The sequence below is a fragment of the Salmo salar genome, chromosome ssa13, assembly GCF_905237065.1.
Source record: "Salmo salar chromosome ssa13, Ssal_v3.1, whole genome shotgun sequence".
Lineage (NCBI taxonomy): Eukaryota > Metazoa > Chordata > Actinopteri > Salmoniformes > Salmonidae > Salmo > Salmo salar.
The window spans coordinates 33,067,999-33,094,071 of NC_059454.1; the positions used below are offsets into that span (position 1 = coordinate 33,067,999).

At 41.1% G+C, this 26,073-nt stretch overlaps 1 protein-coding gene and 1 pseudogene across 4 annotated transcripts; both read right to left on the minus strand.

Moving 5' to 3' along the window:
- Positions 1-488: 488 nt before the first annotated feature.
- LOC106566911 (specifically androgen-regulated gene protein) lies at positions 489-17,098 on the minus strand. 4 transcript variants are annotated; one of them, XM_045693151.1, is made up of 4 exons: positions 16,887-17,098; positions 7,429-7,599; positions 3,534-3,711; positions 489-3,399 (listed from the first exon to the last, which is right to left on the minus strand). In XM_045693151.1, exons 2-4 carry the CDS (start codon positions 7,510-7,512, stop codon positions 1,793-1,795), a joined length of 1,869 nt encoding a protein of 622 aa, XP_045549107.1. In that variant the 5' UTR covers positions 7,513-7,599; positions 16,887-17,098; the 3' UTR covers positions 489-1,792. The 4 variants fall into 4 exon arrangements, with proteins under 4 accessions (XP_045549107.1, XP_013990974.1, XP_013990975.1 ...); XM_014135499.2 differs by having other exon boundaries at positions 7,408-7,599; positions 16,887-17,097; XM_014135500.2 differs by lacking the exon at positions 16,887-17,098 and adding an exon at positions 13,762-13,925.
- Positions 17,099-18,666: 1,568 nt separating this feature from the next.
- Positions 18,667-26,073, minus strand: LOC106566928 (major histocompatibility complex class I-related gene protein-like; annotated as a pseudogene).

The following is a 26,073-nucleotide window of genomic DNA, read 5'->3' on the forward strand; positions in this document are numbered from 1 at the left end:
TGATATGAGTTAATGGTTGATATGAGTTAATGGTTTATATGAGTTGATATGAGTTAATGGTTGATATGAGTCAATGGTTGATATGAGTTAATGGTTGATATGAGTTGATATGAGTTCATGGTTGATATGAGTTGATATGAGTTCATGGTTGATATGAGTTAATGGTTGATATGAGTTAATGAAAGGTTTGTCCAGTTTTTTGTCACATCAGATGAAACTACTGCAGCTGTAACACCGATGTGTTGACATGACAAACCAGGGCCTATGACGCTCCTAACGTCATATGTAGGCAGAGCCCAATACAGCTGACAGATAAATAACATAACATCCTTCTGCTTCGAAGGGCACATATCAACAATGTCTTATTCTACCTGTAACCTGCAATTTACCTTTTGTTTTCACAATCCATTGGACCAACCATTTCATATTATAAAGCACTATACCATACTCATCATGTTAAAAGTGTTGTATGAATTTAAGAGTTCATATGAAGATAGTTTCGAGGTTTATTCTCTATTTACAAAGCAAAACATTGACATGGTTTAAAAAGTCCTGCCACGGGTAACACTTAATGAGACACTTTTGGGGTTGGGTTAAATGCGGAAGACGCATTTCAGTTGAATGCATTCAGTTATGCAACTGACTAGGCATCCCCTTTCTCTTCTCTTTCAATTCTAAATGCTACGCTAACAGTTTGAGAGTGACGAATTTTGACAGACAATGAATAGTAACTACATGAACCCAAACTGGTAGAATTTTAAGAGGTGATACAATCTTAGGAACCATCAGGAAGTTGCTCTCTCAACTATAAAAACAGTATTTCAATAATCTCACCACTGACAGACCTATATTGGACATTGTGGCTGCTGCTCAGCAACCAGTTAGTATGGGTTGTGATGTGCGTCACACCTAAAACCACATTTCAGATTCCTATCACTGACTGGCCACTGACTGACTGAAGCTTCTATCTACGTACTGTACGCTATGTAGTAGTGCATTTTTCGACCTTTTAATTTGGTTCCTTGACAACTGCCAATCACTACATCAAAGTCTTTTGACACATTGAATTGAATCAGAGTCAAATTGCAAATCAGCAAAAACATTTTTACTGGTTGCCATGGTCCCCCCAAAAAACAATAACTTTGAGGGGAGGTTAGAGGAACTTTAGGAAGTTAAAACAATGGTATTCTTGTCAAAGGTTACGTGAAATGAGAAGTTATAAAGGCACATCCTTAACTATAACAATAACATCACGTGTATTCCCCATTTTAGAAAACAGATTGTGTATTGGTCTTCATAAGAGGTTGCCATACAATTTCATAACACAACATCCCTCATGAAGTTTATTATATTTTATTTAGAAAATTACTGAATATGTCAAATGAGGTTTACAAACAGCCTTTCATTTACCTACTGTACTGCATACTGTAGTTACTGTAGTATCTCATAGTAGTATATTGTAACCATGATATTCATTAAAAGGCAGTCTTCGGGTACATACAGCATTTCTGTGCAGGAAGAAGGCAAAAAGACACTGCCCTCTATGAATATATACTGTAGCTGTCTGTAGAGCCAAGCAATTCTCCATCAATCAAATAGTGCTCCTTGCATATTGCTTCAAAGAAGGCATTTTTATGGGGAGAATAATCTTCCCATAAATGTAAGTGTCCCAGTGACCAAAGACTAGAGGATGGCTTAGTTGTACAGAATCCATATTAAGAACATCCTCCTCAGACCTCACCTCTCATATGGATTCTGTAATGGTGCAGTTCCATTGCCCCTCTTCATGCCCTCAGTCCCCCAGCAGTCCTAGCTTCTTCAGGGCCTCCCGTCGGTCCTCTCCACTCTTGCTGTTGGGGCAGATGAGCACACTGATGCCATGGGAGCGGGGCAGCTTGTTCTGGGACTCCCCATGACCTGGCTGGGAGTGGGAGGCCTCACCCTGAACATTCACAAAGTCTTTCCCAGTTCCTAGGGAGGCGGGGCGGGGTCTAGAGTTGCGCAGGTTGCCAGGGGACAGTGCGTCTTTGGGACCTTGGTTGGCCCTGAGGGAGGCATTGCTGGCCTTGTAGCTGCTCAGGCCCTTGCCAGAGCGCTCCAGAGTCGCTGATTTGACCCCTATGGGAGGGGGAATATGCTTGGGTGGTGAAGGAAGTGTAGCAGGTGAGGACAGAGCTTTGGCATTGTCACTGAATTGGGCTGGGACTGGGGCTGGGGTAGTGGCTGGGACGGGGACTGGGGCTGGGGTAGTGGGAGGGGCTGGGACTAGTGCTGGAGTTAGTGCTGGGGCAGGAACTGGGGTAAGGGTGATGGCAGGGACTGGAGCTGGGGTAGGGATTTGGGCTGGGGCTTTGGTCTGGGTGGTAACCAGGCTGTGAGAAGGAGGGGGTGCCCATGACTTCCTGGATTTGGATGAAACAACAGGGCCTGAGACTCCATCCTCAGTCTTCAGGAGCCCGAGCTTCCGTAGGGCCTCCATGCGCACCTTCTGGGGGTCAATCATTGACCTGTCAATGGGCGAGGGGCCTGGGTAACTGTCTAACTTGTGAGACTTCAGGATGATGTTGGAGGGAAGCCTCTTGGGCTTAGGGGCCACAGCGGGCCGGCTCTTTGGTTCCAGGGCCTCAGGAATGGGGGTGGGTAGGACATCTGAGGGGCAGGGTAGTGCTTGGGTACTGACAGGCAGATCAACACAGGGTTTAGAAGGTGGTGCCTCTTGGGCTCCAGAGGAGGCTGGTGCAGCTCTCTTCATGGAGACCTGTCTGCGTAGTTGCTCCAGCTCACTGTAGGTCAGAGGACCTCTGAGTTCTGCAGGCACTGGAGGATCACTCTCTTCCTCTAGCTCATCATCCCTGAAGTCTGAGGGAGGGGGAATCAGCTTCAGATCCAGCTCAGACGGAACCTTAGTGTTGCAATTCGCAGGCTTACTGTCTACAGAGACTCCTTTAGGCATGTTGTCCACAGAATCATCTGTGGGTAAATCTGACGTGGCTAATGAAGGGGTTGTTTTGGGGGGTTTAGATTCAGTGGACAGCACCGGAACTTTTGTGATAGTGGCCAACCCAGGAGCTTTGATGTCAGAAGACAACTCTGAGGTCTTGGGCACAGTTGCTATCTTTGGAGCTTTAGGGTCTGTGACTACTTCTGGGACTGTGGGTTCAGTGATTACCTTTTGGGGTTTCAGATCAGTGACTGCCCCTGGGGTACTGGGCTGGGTCGCTACTAATGGGGCTTTGGACTCAATTGCTGCAGTTGGGACACTGGGATGGGTGGTTGCCCCTGTGACTTTGAGCTGGATACTGGCAAGGCCATTTGCCAGAAGAAGAGGTGTAGGCACTCGGCAGTTCAGGTAGGACTTACGATCTCTACCTGAGTCGTCATGCTGGAGTTTTGATACATCTAGAAGACAGGCAGAAACAGCAGGAATTATTTTACTATCAAATTCTCACAGGTTGCTAAACTGGCTCGCACAATCCTGACCTAAAACCTGGACACATTTTTTTGTGTCCTGCATGGGAAAATCCCGTACTCACCCTCCAGTTTAGTCTGTCCCATAGAGAGGTGGTGATGTTTGGCTGCCAGGCTGCTGGGGTCTGGTTCATCATTGGACAGGCCACTGTCCTCCTCCATCTCCAGGGACTCAATGGTGGACTCCAGAAACATGAGGCATGCCCGCTCCTCAACAGAGAGGTACTCCAGACTGTCATCACTCTGCCTCACACACACACACACAAAGAGGACACAAACACAAAGACAACAAAAAGAAGAAACCCGTAAACATAGACAAACTAGAAATGCAGAGTACAAACAGATTCAGAATAAAATAACAATGCAATTAATTGCTACCCTTTAATCAAGATTACATAACTACTGTATGTGGAACTGTATGCCAGCCCAGCTAGCACATAATGTTCTGAGAATGATATGTTTCTTAGAGCTTGGTAGGAGCGTGGTTGTTCTATGGTTATTTTGCATAAAACCTTCCCACAAATTCTGGGAATGGTGCAGCACAGTTGCTTGGCTTTGGAACATTCTCAGCACATTTAAGGAACTTAACAAAAAAAACATATGTTCTTGGTATTTCATTACTTTAACATAACTTTTCCTAAAAGTTCGAATATGGTTACATTTTGGTAATTTTCGAGAAACGTTCTCCAACTGGTTTGACGTTGGGAATGTTCTCAAAGAGTTTAGAAAATGTAAATTAAGAAACAACGTTCTTCTGTGGGAATTTCAGTATTTCAGCATAATGTTTGTTACAGGTTTCCTCATGGTTCTATTTAAAGTAATGTTCTCAAATTGTTCCAAGAAGGTTAAGAACCAACGTTCTTCTGTGGGAATTTCAGTCCTTCAGACTAACTTTTCCTACAGGTTTCCTCATGGATTTATTTAAAGTCATGTTCTCAAATTGTTCCGAGAACATTAACAAAAAACTTTCCATAAAAAACACAAGAAAACTTTAGTAATGTTCAAAGAACGTTCTAAAAATATGATTTTAAAACATATACAGTACCAGTCAAAAGTTTGGACACACCTATTCATTCAAGGGTTTTTATTTATTTTTACTATTTTCTACATTGTAGAATAATAGTGAAGACATCAACATTGTGAAATAACAAGAATGTAATCATGTAGCAACCAAAAAAGAGCTAAACATATAAAAATATATTGTATATTTGAGATTCTTCAAAGTAGCCACCCTTTGACAGCTTTGCACATGCTTGGCATTCTCTCAACCAGCTTCACCTGGAATGCTTTTCCAACAGTCTTGAAAGAGTTCCCACATATGCTGAGCACTGCTTTTCCTTCACTCTGCGGTCCAACTCATCCCAAACCATCTCAATTGGGTTGAAGTCGGGTGATTGTGGAGGCCAGGTAATCTGTTGCAGCACTTCATCCTTGTCCTTCTTGGTCAAATAGCCCTTAAACAGCCTGAAGGTGTGTTGGGTTATTGTCCTGCTGAAAAACAAATGATAGTTCCACTAAGCGCAAACCAGATGGGATGGCGTATCGCTGCAGAATGCTGTGGTAGCCATGCTGGTTAAGTATGCCTTGAATTCTAAATAAATCACTGATAGTGTCAACAGCAAAGCACCCCCGCACCATCACACCTCCTCCTCCATGCTTCACGGTGGGAACCACACATGTGGAGATTATCCGTTCACCTACCCTGTGTCTCACAAAGACATGGCGGTTGGAACCAAAAATATCACATTTGGACTCATCAGACCAAAGGACAGATTTCCACCGGTCTAATATTCATTGCTTGTGTTTCTTGGCCCAAGCAGGTCTCTTATTATTGGTGTCCTTAAGTAGTAGTTTCTTTGCAGCAATTCAACCATGAAGGCCTGATTCACGCAGTCTCCTCTGAACAGTTGATATTGAGATGTGTCTGTTACTTGAACTCTGTGAAGCATTTATTTGGGCTGCAATTTCTGAGGCTGGTAACTCTAATGAACTTATCCTCTGCAGCAGAGGTAACTCTGGGTCTTCTTTTCCTGTGGCGGTCTTCATGAGAGCCAGTTTCATCATAGCGCTAGATGTTTTTTGCAACTGCACTTGAAGAAACTTTCAAAGTTCTTTACATTTTCCGGATTGACTGACCTTCATGTCTTAAAGTAATGATGGACTGTCGTTTCTCTTTGCTTATTTGAGCTGTTCTTTCCATAATATTGACTTGTTCTTTTACCAGATAGGGCTATCTTCTGTATACCACCCCTACCTTGTCACAAAACAACTAATTGGCTCAAACGCATTAAGGAATGGACTGTCGTTTCTCTTTGCTTATTTGAGCTGTTCTTTCCATAATATTGACTTGTTCTTTTACCAAATAGGGCTATCTTCTGTATACCACCCCTACCTTGTCACAACACAACTAATTGGCTCAAACGCATTAAGGAAAGAAATTCCACAAATTAACTTTTAACAAGGCACACCTGTTAATTGAAATACATTCCTGATGACTACCTCATGAAGCTGGTTGAGAGAATGCCAAGAGTGTGCAAAGCTGTCATCAAGGCAAAGGGTGGCTACTTTGAAGAATCTCTTGTTTAACAGTTTTTTGGTTACTACATGATTCCATATGTGTTAATTCATAGTTTTGATGTCTTCACCATTATTCTACAATGTAGAAAATAGTAAAAATAAATAAAAACCCTTGAATGAGTCGGTGTGTCAGCATCAACAAAACTCTCTCTATCCTCAATCATGTTAATTGTGTTCAGGTGTGTTGGCCATGCCCACTAATTGGCAACTCTTGATCTTAATGAGTGCTTATTTCCTTTGAAATGGGGTGTATTTGAATAAACTAAAATTAACAGCTTTGTATGCGTAAAAAAACAGCATGCTAGTGCCATCCTGGTGGCGCAGCGGATTAATTCCATGGATAGAGAACAGAAGATTATAGGTTTGAATCTCACTGATACCGTGTCACAATAAAAAATACATGTGTTTGCATGACCTAGGAAATTAATTTCCATGTGCGCTTTTAAGTTAGCAGTGTTATTAAAACATTCAATGAACGTTTTAAGGAAGTTATTCATAAACCTCCAAATAACCTATAACTTCTGTTCTCAGAACGTTTAAAAAACATTCCGTTTACCAGTCAGGAAACGTATGGCTTCGTTCCCACAACCAATGTGAAACTAAAAATATACGTTTCCACAACTTCCAAGGAACCAAATATGCTAGCTGGGAGGTATGTCTGTGTACAATATATCCTTGTATAAAGTTAGGTAAGGCCTTCAAACTCTTTTGGCTTGGTTTTCAGTTCTTAATAGTCAGTCTCTCTGTTTCTCTCAGCTAATGTAAGCTGAACAGCCCATTGAGGCCCAGTGAGACTGTAGACACAGAGCGGATCAAAGTTAAGTTTACCTTTCACACAGCAGGGAGGGAATTAGAAATGACCTCAGTACTCCTCCCGGCTAGCTTTTAGCTTTCATCCTATACTGCACTGCCAGAGGAATGTATTGCAGTGGATTTTAGTGAGGGGCCTCTGAACAGCTCTGAAATGAACAGACTGGGTCCTCAAAGCAGTCGCTCTCTCTCATTTCTCTCTCATTCTGTGGAACCCCTCAAAGGCCCCTCTCTGAACAAACATCTGAATCTCTCACCCACAACATGAACAAGCCCAGTAGCTCACTGACTCTTAGCATTGGGAGACAGTTGTACTACTGTATATAAACATATCAATTCATAGTCAATAAATCAAATCCAAGACGGGGGTGAGAAAGGCACTCTTTCAATTTTTGACATGTTGCATCTAGCTAGATCAATTCCAAAATGTTTACCACAATGGCAGCAGTGCAGCACATAAACAAAAGAAAACAGAAACCGGTGAAATCAGAGTCTCAGCTATTCTGCTGGTTAGTGGTTAAGGGTAAAGGAGGAAATAGATTCTGCACGCACAAAGCCAGAGTTCATGCTGACCACACTGTCATAGCTCCCAGCGCTGTCCATATTGATCAGGGATTCCATGGCAACGCCGCCCGGCCACGTGTCACTCTTCGCCATGGCACAGGGACAGTGGGAGGAGCCAGGGCTTCAGGGGGCCTCTGCTAATTGGCTGGAAGTCACAGATGGGTCCAGATAGGGAAGTAACTGGGGGAAAAAAATAAAGGAAAGAAGTTTTAATGCTTGAGGCAAAAATCATTACATCATCATGATGATCCATTCTACAGGGCTTCCCTTGTGTAAATTGTGGCATTTCTCTATTACAGCTCGTGTGGTTAAAGATTAGGAAATGTTATATACCCATACTATTGCTTTTAAGCCAGGCCTTTTTTAGCAGTGACAAAGTTTGATCAGTGATATCATGGTAGAGCAAGACAAAGGAGCACGCCCCCATTCACATCAACGGGGCTGTAGTGGAGCGGGTCGAGAGCTAAAGTTCCTCAGTGTCCACATCACTAAGGAATTATCATGGTCCGCACACACCAACACAACCAACACAGTCGTGAAGAAGGCACGACAACGCCTCTTCCCCTTCAGGAGGCTGAAAAGATTCGGCATGGGCCCTCAGATCCTCAAAAAGTTCTACAGCTGCACCATTGAGAGCATCTTGACTGGCTGCATCACCACTTGGTACGGCAACTGGTTGGCATCCAACAACAAGGCGCTACAGAGGGTAGTGCATACGATCCAGTACATCACTGGGGCTGAGCTCCCTGCCATCCAGGACCTCTATACCAGGCTGTGTCAGAGGAAGGCCCTAAAAATTGTCAAAAACTTCAGTCATCTAAGTCATAGACTGCTCTCTCTGCTACCGCACAGCAAGTGGTACCGATGCACCAAGTCTGGAACCAACAGGACCCTGAACAGCTTCTACCCCCAAGCAATAAGACTGCTAAACCACAGCTAACCAAATAACTATCCGGACCATCTGCATTGACCCCCCTTTGTACCAACTCTTTTGACTCATCACATACGCTGATGCCACCACTTTTTTATCTTTCCTATTGCCTAGTCACTTTATCCCTACCTATTTGTACATATCTACCTCAATTACCTTGTACATCGACTCGGTACTGGTACCCCATGTATATAGCCAAGCTATCGTTACTCATTGTGTATTTATTCCACGTGTTATTATCTTTCTACTATATTTCTCTCTACATTGTTAGTAAGGGTCCGTAAGTAAGCATTTCACTGTTAATCTACACCTGTTGTTTACGAACCATGTGACGAATCACATTTTATTTGACATCTCTAAGACAGTACTGTATATCCGTGTACAGGAGTGACAATAGTATGCAAACCAACAGCTTACAGGTAGGATTATTACATCACCAATACTGTCTCTCTATTTAGCATCTATGTGCCCTTATCCAATAGAGGGATACACAGACAATGCCCTGGCCAAAGCTCGAGCAGTGAGAAAAGGAGAGGCTATTATTAGCCATTTGGAAAGTATTAAGACCCCTTAACTTTTTCCACATTTTGTTTCATTACAGTCTTATTCTACAATGGATGAAGTAAAAAATGTTCCTCATCAATCTACACACAATGCCACATACTGACAACACAAAAAAAAGTTATTTAGAAATGTTTGCAAATGTATAAAAATAAAAAATAAACAGAAATACCTTATTTACATAAGAATTGAGATCCTTTCCTATGGGACTCGAAATTGAGCTCAGGTGCATTCTGTTTCCATTGATCATCCTTGAGGTGCTTCTACAACTTGATTGGAGTCCATCTCTAGTAAATTCAATTGATTGGGCATGATTTAGAAAGGCACACACCTGTCTATATAAGGTCCGACAGTTGACAGTGCATGTCAGAGCAAAAATCAAGCCATGAGGTCGAAGGAATTGTCCGTAGAGCTCGGAGACAGGACTGTGACGAGGCACAGATCTTGGGATGGGTACCAAAAAATGTCTGCAGCATTGAAGGTCCCCAAGAACACAGTGGCCTCTATCATTCTTAAATGTAACCACCAAGACACTTCCTAGAGCTGTGCGACTGAGCCAAACTGAGTAATCGGGGGAGAAGGGCCTTGGTCAGGGAGGTGACGTCTGGAAGGAACCTGGCACCATCCCTACGGTGAAGCATGGTGGTGGCAGCATCATGCTGTGGGGATGTTTTTCAGTGGCAAGGACTATGAGACTAGTCAGGATCTAGGGAAAGATGAACATAGCAAAGTACAGCGAGATCATTGATGAAAACCTGCTCCAGAGCACTCAAGACCTCAGACTGGGGTGAAGTTTCACCTTCCAACAGGACAACGACCCTAAGCACACAGCCAAGACAACGCAGGAGTGGCTTCGGGACAAGTCTCTGAATTTCCTTGAGTGGCCCAGCTAGAGCCCGGACTTGAACCCGATCTAACATCTCTGGAGAAACCTGAAAATAGCTGTGCAGCGACACTCCCCATCCAACCTGACAGAGCTTGAGAGGATCTGCAAAGAACAATGGGAGAAACTCCACAAATACAGGTGTGCCAAGCTTGTAGCGTCATACCCAAAAAGACTCGAGGCTGCAATCGCTGCCAAAGGTGCTTCAACAAAGCACTGAATAAAGGGTAAATGTGATATGATATTTTTATTTTTAATTTAAAAAAAAATAATCTAAAAAACAGTTTTTGCTTTGACATTACTCAATATTGTGTGTAGATTGATGAGGAAAAAATATATTTAATCCATTTTAGAATAAGGCTGTAACAACAAAATGTGGCATCATACCCAAAAAGACTCGAGGCTGCAATCGCTGCCAAAGGTGCTTCAACAAAGCACTGAATAAAGGGTAAATGTGATATGATATTTTTATTTTTAATTTTAAAAAAAAAAATCTAAAAAACAGTTTTTGCTTTGACATTACTCAATATTGTGTGTAGATTGATGAGGAAAAAATATATTTAATCCATTTTAGAATAAGGCTGTAACAACAAAATGTGGAAAAAGTCAAGGGGTCTGAATACTTTCCAAATGCGCTGTATATCTTTAAAATGCAAAGGAGCGTCCGGCATACGGCGTGGTCTTGTGGGCTTTAAGCTCCACCTGGAGCAAAGAGGTGTAAGATCTTTAACCGCACAAGATTCTTATCCGGGCTAAAGACGTACCTAAGCTCCTACTAAACCTTATCAAGTGGCACTGTGTGAATCCCATCACCCCATGCCAAGCCATGCCACCAACAACCTGTTGGCATCCAGGCTTTACAGTAGTCAAAATACTGTAGATGTACTGGTGTTGACATAAAAAGCCCGCAGGTTTTTTAATAGCAATTTCATTAGAACATAAAATATCAAATTACATTTGACCATCAGTTACTACTCAGATTGTTTTCATTTATTTTGCCCAGACATAGACCTAACGGCCTATACGGTTGCTCAACTCATTCAGGTGAGTCAGTGGCAATATAACTGTGTGTTACACATACAGAAACAGAAAGGAACAGTAATGATAGTGAATTTCCATTGAAGTCTACAGTGCGTTATTTCCACCAAAACCCTGAAGATCTGTCAACAGGCCACACAATGCTGCTGAATTACCTTGGGGTTTGGGTTGGGCCAATTAATACGTAATATATTAATTACACTAATATTAAGCTATTGCCAAATATATCCTGGCACTCTGTACAGAATATCACCCCACCCAATGAAACAACGGCAACGTAGGAAACATGTGGATCAATATAGGCCACACAGTACGCTTTTGGCAACAACAGATAGTGGGCTTTCTAGTTGGTTAACACAGTATTCCAGGGCTCCCACCCAGTTAGTCTAGAGGCTGATAATTAGGCCTTCTGCCTGCCCCTCCCGTGAGGACATAATAGTATGAACAACAGAGTGAAAGAGAATGTCCCAGCACCTCCCTACACACCTACAAGGCGGTAGTGGGAGAGACAGCAGCCTATACTCACTACACCCACCACAGAGATGTAATACATCTAGGAATGTCACTTTGCCTACTTCCTAGAAAACATGGTTTGTCATTGAACTAAGCGCCCTGGCTGGCGCCCTATGCTCTGATGTACCTCTGTGCATTTCAGGTAAATTACAAAGCAGAAGGGGAAATATAGAGAGAGCCTATCAGGTGCATTGCTAACGAAAAGGGTTAGCACTGGTGTCCACTGTCTGGCTTGCCCTTCCATGCACTATGAACCGTTGAAAGCTGCGGGATTCAGGAAGGTGATTGCCTTGGATTCCTTTTCAATGAGTGACAATGATCTTACTGTGTCGATAAAAAAGGAAATATGTGTCCTGTAATGTGAAGGACAGGCAGAGCAAGAACTAGTTAATGATTTACAGTAAATAAACAGACATTCACAACATGTTGTGCAACTCCCAACCTGCATAGATAACATGCATGAATGTTTAGCTTGGTACTGAGTCAGTTTGCACCTGCACCATTATAATGTCAATGTTGGGCCGGCTTTGGGAGTGGTTTTGTGAATTGGCAAACATTGAAATCTCAGGTAAGCATTGACACATATTACTAACCTATAGCTCACATTAGAGCACACCCTTTGGTTTTGCTACCATACCACATAACAGTGATAATGATGTTGAATCATGTGTCAATCATCTCTCATGGGAAAACCTTCCCACGGTACACCTGTCTGACTCTATTAACCAACATGTTGGAGCAAGTCAGACAATTTTTATCTCCAGAATGCAACACACGTTGAAAGGCGGTGACCATCGAGATGAGCATGATGCAAGAGTTTGCTCTCAGACAGTCACACAGAGTATCTGCGCATGTGTACGGGTGCGCTTCATGCTGCTACAACATGGTAGCTGGGTCATTCCTACCATGCGCTGCCTTTTCTGTCCCACGGAAATATCACTTCTCATTTAGTATAAAATGTGAATTCCAAATGGCTTTAAATATAAGGTCAGGTGTCCTTTACCTTAAAAACACAAAAATATGTATCTTGAAATGGAATTTTATACATTTTAAACACCTTTCTTCAGTGGATGTAGCCTGGGTTTTTTTCCACACAAGAAATATAAGCCATAAAATAAAATATTTATAGTCCTAGTTAAATTCTCTCTCATTAATATGTTTTTTTAATTCTATTTATGATTATTTAATATTAGATTTTCTGTGTGTCCCTGATGTCACTTTCCTTCGTTAGTTTGTTGTAATTCTCCATTTAAGAAAACAACCCTGTCCTACAATGACACCACAATCAGTAAGTGTCATCATTTCTTTGGTGAGAAAAGAATGGTGCAAAGCTAAATATAAACACTCAGTTTTATCAATTATTCCATGTTTCATGTTATTAGTCTGCATGTCCCACTCATAAATGTCCACCCGTTAGGCTAAATTATAGAGACATTTTACCACACGTAAAAATGCCCAAATACTTTTGATAGAGAAGTTAAAATCCTGTTCAACTGCTCAATCTTATTCACTCACAGAGCTATGGCTAATTTAGGCTCCAAATGTCCACCCTGTTAGGATTATGCAGGTTGGAAAATGCACCTAAAAAAATGTAAGTGTAAGCTTGTAAGTGTCACCTTTTTCTAAAAGAATGCAAAAAAAATAAGGTACCGCATGCATTGTAGGAATGACCCAGCTAGCTATGGGACCAAAACAGTTGAATAGTTTAGCTTTGCGCTTCAATGCTCCTTGTTGTGGAAATTGACCAACTTCTACGGTTTACTTCATGCATCCTTGTCAGCTCACTAAGTCTACCTTTAAACCTAACCTACACTATGGCCTGACCCATCACCTTATGCATTACTGACCCACAGTGGCAGGGAGTTACATCTCTAAAAACACTAAACTCGCTCCTAGCCTCCCAGGCATAGAGTTCTTTCTGTCCCTAAAACTAAAACTAAAACTGAAACTTTAAATATAAATGTTTTTTTTTTAATAAAACTTTAACTAAATAAAACCTATTAAAGTGGATCTGAAAACTAACTGAAACTAAACTGAATATCAAATACAAATATTAAAATGAATAGAAGTAAAAACGAATATAAAAATACAAAAGTATAATAACCTTGCCCCTGACAGCATGACACTCATGTAAATGAAGCCTCTGTCCAAGGCTAACCTGTATTCAACACACATCCACAGCGGACCAACAGTCAAACGTTGGTCGTAATTATATATAAAAAAAACCTGTTCAGTAAAATATTGTTACCAGTACCATTACCAAGAATAGTGTAGCCTCATAGACTATGGATGATCTACACATCGCATAGGATTCCAACCTTGTGTCAATTCATGCGTGAAAGCATAAAAACTACAGCGTTTCGTAGAGCCTAAATACTTAAAAAAGGAGAACGCAAGTATAAAAAGAGAAACGCACCTGAGAGTAGAAGAATATTACTATTCCCTTTTCACAAAGTTAATTTGCACTCAAAGAAACGTGATATGTTCAAAATTATCCAAAGTCATTTAAATACAATTACGGTTTTCTGTGCAACTATCCTATCTGCCTTGTCAAATCAGTCTTGTTGATGTTCAGGTGAGTGCGACAGGCTCACTTTGTCCCTCCCCCTAATTCCATTGTGTCCAATCAGCACATATCTGGTCTACCGTGTCTTTGGTAGAGCCAATGGGATAACAGAGAAATAGCCCACGTTTCAAGCAGGATAATGACAGTGTATTACAGGGGTAATACTGGCAATACCATTGTTATAAATCTTTTCTTATTAACTCTCAGTGAACCTGGATCCATACTTGCATATTATGCACAAATAATTTATTAGGCCCCATTGACATGTAGGCTAATGGTATGATATATTACATATGATACATTTATTTGTATTTTTGTATTTATTTTTATTTAACCTTTATTTAACTAGGCAAAATTATCGGGGATTCGATCTAGCAGCCTTTCGGTTACTGGCCCAACGCTCTAACCACTAGGCTACCTGCACATATTTTAAGTGCAGTACAAAGCTGTTGGACTGTATGCAACATACATGAACTGCAATGGATTTGCAATTACATAAGTCCAATTGTTGTCATTCCAAACATGAAAATCAATAACTTTGCATAGAGTATTTCCGCCGCACACATTATAACACATATTTTTCATGATGACTGTATATTATACATCATATCAATCATATTATACAACGGGTGGGTCTAATCCTGGATGGTGATCCAATCCTGGATGGTGATCCACAAATTACCACCGGCTAAATCTATGACGTATTTACTCTGTTCCGTCTGACTTTGCAATCCACTGTCTCATCAACTCAGCCAGGCAATTTACATACTAGATTTACACGGTGAAAAGAATCTAGACATTATCTCCCATTTCTTTTAGACTAGCATTTGGTTTTCAACAGCAGAGATTTGTAATAACCCTGCTGTCTGCCTCTCCGACATTTGCAACATTGAAATTCGATCTCCAGCTGTCCCTATGTATGGCAATGAAAGTGTTGGGAATCTGGAGGAGACAGACAGGCTGGCAGCTTTTTTCAGCCACATTTTTATGAATCAGCCACATTTTTTATGGATATATACTAAGAAATGTCAATAGAAAAACACAAAATGCAGCTCATTTGCTGTCATTCTAGCTTCAGTTTGAAGGGATTGTGTTAGCTGAGTAGTTGGCCATCTCTTCTGAACAGTGTGGCCTATGCCAGGCGAAATCGCACATCATTAGCGCATTGTTATGGATGTATCCCCCAAAAAATCACTAGAAGACAACTTAAAGAAATGCAAATGCAGCTACATTGCTGTTATTCTGGCTACACTGTTTGACGTGGCTGTGTTAGCCAACTTTGGCTAGCTAGCAAGCAAGGGATAAGAACTTTGCCAGCCATCATGGCAACAGAACATTTAGAACGAATGACTGGGTCGCGTCCATAGATTTAGAACAAAAAGACAACGACTGGGTCGCATCTCTGGCAGTGTTTTGGATACATATATAACAATGAGCTAATGATGCTAATGATCGCCTGGCATAGAAAATGTGCTCTCTCGTCAGGACACAGTTCAGAGGAGGTAGCCAACTAAACAGCTAATGCATTCACTTCAAACTGAAGCTGGTAAGACAGCAAACTAGCGGTATTTCATGTCGTTTGACCTGTTTTGCTATTGACATTTATTTGTATAAATCCATAAAAATGATGCTGATTCATGCTTTCAACTGGCTGACAAAAGATGTCAGTTCATTCTATTGGTTAGGTTGCCAGAGACACGACCCATATAAACGCAACATGTAAAGTGTTGATCCCATGTTCCATGAGCTGAAATAAAAGTTCCCAGAAATGTTCCATACACACAAAATGTTGTGCACACATTTGTTTACATCCCTGTTAGTGAGCAATTCTGCTTTGCTAAAATAATCCATCCACTTGAAAAATGTGGCATATCATGAAGCTGATTAGACAGCATGACCATTACACAGGTGCACCTTGTGCGGGGGACAATAAAAGACCACTCTAAAATGTTTGCATCATAGGCTTACCCGTGCCAAATGTTTATTTTTTTATGATTTAGAATGCACCTCAACCAATCACAATGCTTGTTTTCACCAACCCTTTGTAGAATATCCTCCAAACACCGGCTTCTCGAGCATTATCATGAGTTCTATGTAAAATAATGAACAACGTGTGAGTTGTGTTCCATTGTTCCATGACCGAGCAGAACTGACCTTCTACAGAATTGCATTATTTTCTGGTTAACACAATAGGGACCAGAGTTGATTATCCATTTTATACCATGGTTATAATTTAATACATTTTCCGCTAGAAATGTGTTCACTTGCGATAGAAATGTGTTCAACATCCACTGAAGTAGCTAGCAAGTTTACTAGATAGCTACAGTAGTTGCTGTGGTAAACAAACAAACAGATTTGCTAGTTTAGCTAACCAAACTATCAGTCCTAGCTTGCCATTATGAAAATCGAATTCAAAATACGAATAGTGTTTTTAACCCGACTTTTGCTTTCAAAAGCAGCTCAAACAAAATATATAAAAATAAACTATAGCCATTGAATTCTACTGTGCAAATGTACACACCCCGAAGAGGTGCGGTATATGGCCAATATATGACTGTTCTAACGCACAACGAAACGCGGAGTGCCTGGATACAGCCCGGAGGTGCCTTATTGCTATTATAAACTGGCTACCAACATAATTAGACCAGTAAAAATAAATGTTTTGTCATACCCGTTGGTATGCGGTCTGATATACCACGGCTTTCAGCCAATCAGCATTCAGGGCTCGAACCACCACGTTTATAAAAGGAAATAATGCACGCTATAGAATGCCCTTCAAACCAATCAGAAAGGTGTATTCAACAATGCCATGGTATAAACACTGGTAGTTAATGACCTTGTTCAGTCTAAGAATAGAAGCCCCTGTAATTAGGCTGGTACGAGGAATACAGTAGCTTGCATACTTGTTCCCTGTTATTAATGAAAATCATAAATCAATGCTTGTCTTGGCATTATGGAACTGAATTTCCACTTACCTTTAAGTATTTAAACATGCAAACAGTATCAAGACAAAGCTCTTGATGCAAATAGAAGTTCCTGTGTCAAGTGTTTTGCAAGAGTCCTTTCTAAAGCGATGGAAAACAGAGAGTAAGCTTTGGGAAATAGTGGTATGGCATTGTTAGCCATGTTGACATTAGGCTCAGTCAGCCACTGATTAACTAGAGTGACGACTTGTGCCTCTGTGTTTAGATTTCAGAGCTATGTATTCCTAGTTCTGAAACCACCTGATTTGACGAGCAGACAGCCTCATGTAGGCTACTAAGTTATGGAGTGTACTTACTGCACACTATTAGGAAGATAATTTGTTTATCAACATGAATAATGTTAAACACACTAACAAATAGGCTAATAGGAACAGGAAACGTATTATATATACAATAAAATATGTTGTGTAAACATGAATGAATAAAAGGAGACTTATTTGAGGTGTGTTATTGACACACGTCTTGGTGTACATGGTGCACTCTGCTGTTCCAGAATAGCATGTATTTCCACACACAGAGGCTTGGAGAATAGCAGGAATGCTGTTCTGGAGAGAGGAGGGCTGATGGGAAATCATTAACCATACACTCTCTGTCAGAGAGAGGAGAGCAACACATTCTCAGTAATTACTTTTATCTATGGGCATATAAGTAGTAGATAAACCTTTCGGAGTGACATGAGCAGTTGTGTAGTACAGTCCTACTCTTGTCCTATTTTCAGGTCAACGATTAACCAAAATAACACAGGCATAATCCCTATAAATTAGTGGTGGCTTAATCCTCCTTTGTGGTTTTAGGATACTTAGGTCAGTGATACACTATCTAACTTCTGCCACATACTCAGCGAGAGCATACAGTGATTCAAATTGGATGGGGGGTGTTGAGCCTTATTGTCAACTTGCACCTCCATCAATTATAGATAATTCTGAACCATTTCAGATGAATAAGCATGGATTGATTTATTTGACAATTTAAGAAACACATACTATACAGCCAGTACATTTACTATTATTTACATTTTACGGTATCAAATTTAACACAATACAATTATAGATTATTTTTCATTGGACTTATTTCCATTGTGGTCATTTTTTGATAATAGGCAGACACGGCAAGACTGGCAATACACTACAGGTAATAGGCTACAGTTACAGATATCAGACTTAAATGAGGACTGTAGCAATCATTAAAAGTTCATGGTGCAATACAATGGATGGACTTATTGTTTAACATTGTATTTGATTTGTCTTATGAAATTGTATATACACTGCTCAAAAAAATAAAGGGAACACTTAAACAACACAATGTAACTCCAAGTCAATCACACTTCTGTGAAATCAAACTGTCCACTTAGGAAGCAACACTGATTGACAATACATTTCACATGCTGTTGTGCAAATGGAATAGACAAAAGGTGGAAATTATAGGCAATTAGCAAGACACCCCCAATAAAGGAGTGGTTCTGCAGGTGGGGACCACAGACCACTTCTTAGTTCCTATGCTTCCTGGCTGATGTTTTGGTCACCTTTGAATGCTGGCGGTGTTTTCACTCTAGTGGTAGCATGAGACGGAGTCTACAACCCACACAAGTGGCTCAGGTAGTGCAGCTCATCCAGGATGGCACATCAATGCGAGCTGTGGCAAGAAGGTTTGCTGTGTCGCTACCAGGAGACAGGCCAGTACATCAGGAGATGTGGAGGAGGCCATAGGCGGGAAACAACCCAGCAGCAGGACCGCTACCTCCGCCTTTGTGCAAGGAGGAGCAGGAGAAGCACTGCCAGAGCCCTACAAAATGACCTCCAGCAGGCCACAAATGTGCATGTGTCTGCTCAAACGGTCAGAAACAGACTCCATGAGGGTGGTATGAGGGCCCGACGTCCACAGGTGGGGGTTGTGCTTACAGCCCAACACCGTGCAGGACGTTTGGCATTTGCCAGAGAACACCAAGATTGGCAAATTCGCCACTGGCGCCCTGTGCCAGTGGCGAAAACATTTTTTAACATGCTTACAAGTATCTTTGGCAGCAGAGTATATATGTCCAGAAAATGGAGGAAAGCCTAGAAAAACACATTGACACAGGTAGATCACCAATAGGACATGTCATATTGCCCACAAATGATATATTGTTGATAAAGATGCTAAACATTAAAAGATAATCATTCTGTAAACGATTTTTATTAGAATCCCCATTAGCTGTTGCGAAGGCAGCAGCAGCTACTCTTCCGGGGGTTCACACAAAACATGACACATTAATAGACAAGAACAGCTCAAGGACAGAACTACATACATTTAAAAACAGCACACATAGCCTACTTATCAATACATACACACAAAATATCTAGGTTAAATAGGGGAGAGGCTTTGTGCCGTGTGGTGTTGCTTTATCTGTTTTTGAAACCAGGTTTGCGGGTCATTTGTGCAATATGAGATGGAAGGGAGTTCCATGCAAAAATGGTTCTATATAATACTGTACGCTTTCTTGAATTTGTTCTGGATTTGGGGACTATGAAATGACCCCTGGTGGCTTGTCTGGTGGGGTAAGTGTGTGTGTTAGAGCTGTGTGTAAATTCACTAGGCAAACAATTTGTAATTTAACACATTAATGTTTCTTATAAAAATAAGAAGTGATGCAGTCAGTCTCTCCTCAACTCTTAGCCAAGAGTTGCATAGTATTTATATTATCCCTCTGATTACAATGGAGAGCAAGGCATGCTGCTCTGTTCTGGGCCAGCTGCAGCTTAACTAGGTCTTTCTTTGCAGCACTTGACCACATGATTGGACAATAATCAGGATAAGACAAAACTAGAGCCTGCAGGACTTGCTTTTTGGAGCGGTGTCAGAAAAGCAGAGCATCTCTTTATTATGGACGGACCTCTCCCCATCTTTACAACCATTGAATCTATATCTTTTGCCCATGACCATTTATAATCCAAGGTAACACCAAGTAATTTAGTCTCCTCTGCATGTTCAACAGCCACATCATTCATTACCAGATTCAGCTGAGGTCTAGAGCTTAGGGAATGATTTGTACCAAATAGAATGCTCTTACTTTTAGAGATGTTCAGGACCAGTTTATTACTGGCCATCCATTCTAAAACTTTTTGCAACTCCTTGTTAAGGGTTTCAGTGACCTCATTAGCTATAGTTGCTGACATGTACACTACCGTTCAACAGTTTGGGGTCCTTGTTTTTTAAAGAAAAGCACATTTTTTGTCCATTAAAATAACATCAAATTGATCAGAAATGCAGTGTAGACATTGTTAATGTTGTAAATGACTATTGTAGCTGGAAACGGCAGATTTTTTTATGGAATATCTACATAGGTGTACAGAGGCCTATTATGAGCAACCATCACTCCTGTGTTCCAATGGCATGTTGTGTTAGCTAATCCAAGTTTATAATTTTAAAAGGCTAATTGATCATTAGAAAACCCTTTTGCAATTATGTTAGCACAGCTGAAAACTGTTGTTCTGATTAAAGAAGCAATATAACTGGCCTTCTTTGGACTAGTTGAGTATCTGGAGCATCAGCATTTATGGGTTCGATTACATGCTCAAAATGGCCAGAAACAAAGAACTTTCTTCTGAAACTCGTCAGTCTATTCTTGTCCTCAGAAATGAAGGCTATTCCATGCGAGAAATTGCCAAGAAACTGCACTGTACTTAGTTTTTTAATGCATGAATAAGATGGCTCACTGTTCGTTGTTTGCATTTCCTACCTAAATTTCCCCACTTTGGCAATGAAGTAATCATTAAAATTATTGGTAAAATCAAATAGTTTTGTGATGAATAAGCCATCTGATTCAATGAAAGATGGAGTTGAATTTGTCTGTCTGCCTATAATTTTATTTAAAGTACTCAACAACAAAAAATCCATAATTCTTTATATCATTGATCTGACTTCATAATACAATTTTTTCTTATTTTTGTTGAGTTCAGTCACATAATTTCTTAATTTGCAGTAAGTCAGCCAGTCAGATGTGCAGCCAGACGTATTAGCCACTCCTTTTGCCCCATCTCTTTCAACCACAGTTTTTCAATGCCTCATCAATCCATGGATGATATGTCCATGTAAGACCATTCTCCACCTGAAGAGGGCAGCCTTATTCAATCAATTATTGCATTAGTTCAACCAATGAAACCCATCACTCCAAATACAGAAGTTATCAGCATCCAAATACTTTCTGCATCTGTAACCACCATTCTCTTCTTCTAACCCAACTCACCTGCGTGTTTCCACTTCCACATGCCAAAAACAACAAGGCTCCCAATCAGAATTATCACGACTGCCATCACCAGGACGACTGGAATGATGGAGGCGCTATCTGGGCTAGTATCAGGATCTGTCAATGAATACAAACACAATATTATCATTACATTAAATTGGAAAAATGATGTATACATGACAGTATTACATGACTAATATTTATTATTGGTACAACTTTGTAATTTGTAACCTCTAACAGAGGTGGACCATAATGGTTGCTAAAAACCACATAATCTGATGATACTGTATCTCAGAGCATCCCTTGGCTCCTAGTCTTACCCCAACTGACATCAAGCTTATTGTGCATACTGATGCGACTGGCAGTGCAGGTGTAGTTGTGTCTCTCTCTCACAGGTCCTGGACAGTGATTGGCAGACTCTTTCTGAGCTGGTACGTCCAATCTCACTTCGGCAGAAATTGCCCCCCTTTGAGCTCATGCTCTGCCACAGGCTGGCCATCTCTCAGCAGGGTGAGGTTGATGTGGCGGGGGTAGAAAGGCCAGGCAGGTGATTTTGGCCCCTTCAGAATCTGTGCTTTCTTTTGAAATGAATCTTACTCTAGGACTCACTGAGGAGGAAATGTGTATCAATGGATCAACTGTAGATTTTCTCCGGTTGTATTCCTGATGCTTTTTACACATGGTATAATAATGACCAATAATATTTGGTTCTATTGTTTATGCATTGGCATGACTATTTATTTTTATAGTCCACAAAGCCTACCTTTTCTCATGACGAGCTTCTCCTCTTTCTTCAGGTAGTCCTTCAATGATTTAATGCAAATAGGGAGATAAACCTTGTCAAGACCCATTTGAACGTACTGTGTCCTTTGTTGATTAAACTCAAGTTCTGGCCACTTAGGATGGTAATTGTACTGCAGTTCGTTGAAGTTCAGAACACCTCCATCAATTCCATTGAACACTTCCTTTATCATGAGTTAGCCTTGCTTTACATTGTCCACCAATTCACAACCAGTAAGTCTCTGATTAACACATATTCCTGTAATAATTTAAAAGCAAAGAACCAACATTTTGGACAATAGTGACAAAAAAAGTAAAAAAACATGTTCTGTCCAGCTTATATAACATTAAGCAGAGAGAGGTAGATTGAGCCATTTATTACTTTTACCATCACTGCTAACTTTACGGTTTTACGCTCGACTGCTTTTTCATTAAACTTTTTCACCCCGAAAGCTTTAACTGGACATGGTTCTACATGACCTCCACCAGCCGAAGCTAGTAGTAACATTGCAATTAGAAGGCATAATGTTAGTCGCTGTACTCATAATATACAGGAGAACGATCGCCTTATGTCGAGGATAGCCGTGCTGCAAGCCCAGCTTCAGACGCAATCGTTAGGCAAGGGTAATTTAGGTGTAGGAAAAGATGAAACAGCGTCTGTGCCACCAGTAAGTACAGATAGTAGTATAAATCCCCTCGCACGGTCCCCGGAGCCGGACAATTTTCTCATGGCTTCTGGAAGGAAATGTTGTAGGAATGCTCAACCGTTGTCGCTCATTCAACCTCCACCCGTTACGGGATCTGGGACGCTGAAGCCTCCCACCATTAGCTCTGACAAATTGAACGCCATTGGCGACTCCATTATCCGTAGTATTAGACTTAAAAATAATCATCCAGCGATCATACACTGTTTACCAGGGGGCAGGGCTACTGACGTTAAGGCTAATCTAAAGATGGTGCTGGCTAAGGCTAAAACTGGCGAGTATAGGGATATTGTTATCCACGTCGGCACCAACGATGTTAGGATGAAACAATCAGAGGTCACCAAGTGCAACAACCGAGGTAAAGAAGGTTTCAGGTTGGATATTCGCCTGTAGTTTTACTTACCTCCACCAACAGCAGTTAGGGACCGTCAACATAGTGACAAATTAAAATTTTCAAATTTCAATAGCTATTTAACAATTACTCCTAAACTTTCAAAACTTGTTCTAGCTTACCCGATGGCATAGACACACATTGCACACATTTTTTTGGTCGATTTACATCTTGCACTATTTAAAATTATTTATTAACATTTTTGAATTTCAATAGCTCATTGGTCATATGACCTACTGGACTCAAACAAGGTTAAAAATGTCCACTGACTACCCTTCTATATTGCACACCCTTTAGTTTGGCCATTTTCATCTCACACGTTTTTACATGAATTTTTCAAAATGTTAAATTTGAATAGCTCCTTGGTCATGTGACTTCAATCAAGGTTCAGAATGTCCACTCAGTGGGCCTACACATTGCACACCCTTTAGCTTGTCCATTTTCATCTCACATGATTTTATAAAATGTAAAATTGATTTGTAGGGGTCCAGATTTTGCAGCTCTTTCAGAACATCAGGTATCTGGATTTGGGTGAAGGAGAAATGGGGAGGCTTAGGCAAGTTGCTGTTGGGGGTGCAGAGCTGTTGACCGGGGTAGGGGTAGCCAGGTGGAAAGCAAGGCCAGCCATAGAAAAATGCTTATTGAAATTCTCGATAATCGTAGAGTTATTGGTGGTGACAGTGTTTCCTAGCATCAGTGCAGTGGGCAGCTGGGAGGAAGTGCTCTTATTCTCCATGGATTTCACAGTGTCCCACAACTTTTTTGAGTTTGTGCTACAGGATGCAAATTTCTCTTTGAAAAAGCTGGCCTTTGCTTTCCTAACTGCCTGTGTATATTGGTTCCTAACTTCCCTGAAAAGTTGCATATCGCGGGGACTATTCGATGCTAATGCAGTACACCACAGGATGTTTTTGTGCTGGTCAAGGGCATTCAGGTCTGGAGTGAACCAAGGGCTATATCTGTTCCTGGCTCTACATTTTTTGAATGGGGAATGCTTATTTAAGATGGTGAGGAAAGCACTTTTAAAGAATAACCAGGCATCCTCTACTGACGGAATGAGGTCAATATCTTTCCAGGATACCCGGGCCAGGTCGATTAGAAAGGCCTGCTTGCTGAAGTGTTTTTTAGGGAGCGTTTGACTGTGATGAGGGGTGGTCGTTTGACCGCGGACCCATTACGGATGCAGGCAATGAGGCAGTGATCGCTGAGATCCTGGTTGAAGACAGCAGAGGTGTATTTAGAGGGCAGGTTGGTCAGGATGATATCTATGAGGGTGCCCGAGTTCACGGATTTGGGGTTGTACCTGGTAGGTTCCATGATCATTTGGGAGAGATTGAGGGCATCTGGCTTAGATTGTATGATGGCCGGGGTGTTAAGCATATCCCAGTTTAGGTCACCTAACAGTACAAACTCTGAAGATAAATGGGGGCAATTAATTCACATATGGTGTCCAGGGCGCAGCTGGGGGCTGAGGGGGGTCTGTAACAAGCGGCAACAGTGAGAGACTTATTTCTGGAAAGGTGGATTTTTAAAAGTAGAAGCTCGAACTGTTTGGGCACAGACCTGGATAACATAACAGAACTCTGCAGGTTGTCTCTGCAGTAGATTGCAACTCCACCCCCTTTGGCAGTTCTGTCTTGGCAGAAAATGTATACACATACATAGAGGCATTTTTCAGCTCTGATTTTACCACTCAGAATCCAGAATGGATATGACAATGGGGCCAGCACAGGATGTAATACACCCTTACAACAATCTACTTTTTGATCTTCTTGACTTATCTGGTAAACTGCTACTTTGTGTCAAGAAAAGAGCCCCAATTAGGGGTTAGTGTACTCCAGTAAAAAAAGGGCTGGTTTAGATTAAAAACTATTGCCCTGTGTCTCCGTTCATAGGGGCATGAGTGACTAGTCAGTGGTAGAATTGAGTTGGCACTTTATTGGCCCAAACACCCACAGACCCACAAGGTTGAGGTTACTCATGGACAGTAATTAGTAATTATTTATTTTTTGCATTGATCTTCAACAGTCTTCTAACTGTCCAAGAATTCGATCCAAAGTGTTAGGAAATATTTGTTCCCATAAATACAAGGGAGGATGTCTCTCCTCTTACCTCTGGCACTTTAGTCAGACTGCCAGACTTTGCACCACAGAGCCAATCAGGAGAGAATACATACAGGTCAAGGGTGCCAATTGAAAGTCAAGCGGTGTGTCTGTGCCTTTTGGATTACTCTCTCTTTACAGAGAACCGCTGTGGTTCAAGTCAAGAGCTACCCTTCCCCTTTCAGTCTGCTCTGCGCATGTCTGAAAGTGACAGAGCCAGCAGCCAAGAGAGTTTTTCACAGTATGTCATAAAAAATTATTACACTTATGAATGTATGTAAAAGGCTAATATGTATTAGATCCAGCACAATGGAATAACTAAGACCTGAATTTGAATGCAGCGTGTTCCGATTCCTCCTTCTCTTTCTGTCCAGCAGGGTCAACCAAAAACACTTGGCCTGATGGTTCATGCCGATACTGGGGAAGCAATATAGAAATGTATTGATCCCTTAAATGATTTTACTATTAAATGACCCATATCACAACCCTCATACCTCTTCACAAAAATGTATCTAAATCAATTTTGGAAAAAGGATTTTACTCACAAAAGACAGGAATTAATTTTTCCAGTTAGAAATAGTAGGCCATGCATCAAATAACTATTTTCATCAGAAAAACAAACCCTCAAATGCACTATTGCATTTTGTAAGTTGTCTGCAGGTGGCTTGTTGTGAATGCACTCAAATATCAAGTCATTATCAGGTTATGTAAACTGCGTTCTAATACTCAACGTAGAAGGATTTGTCTTAATGTACAGTATATGAAAGTGATGCTATGAAAAGGATTATTTCACGTTCACAAGCTCACTCTGACTGACAAATCACTGCCTATTACTGTGATTAAAAAGAGCATATGAAATATAGTTTTTTTTCTCCACAGGCCTACCTGTGCACCTTCCTTTAAGCACCTCTGTTCGAACACCTCTCCTGTCCTTGATCCATACCACATACAGCCATTTGCGGATCTTTTCAGTGTCCAT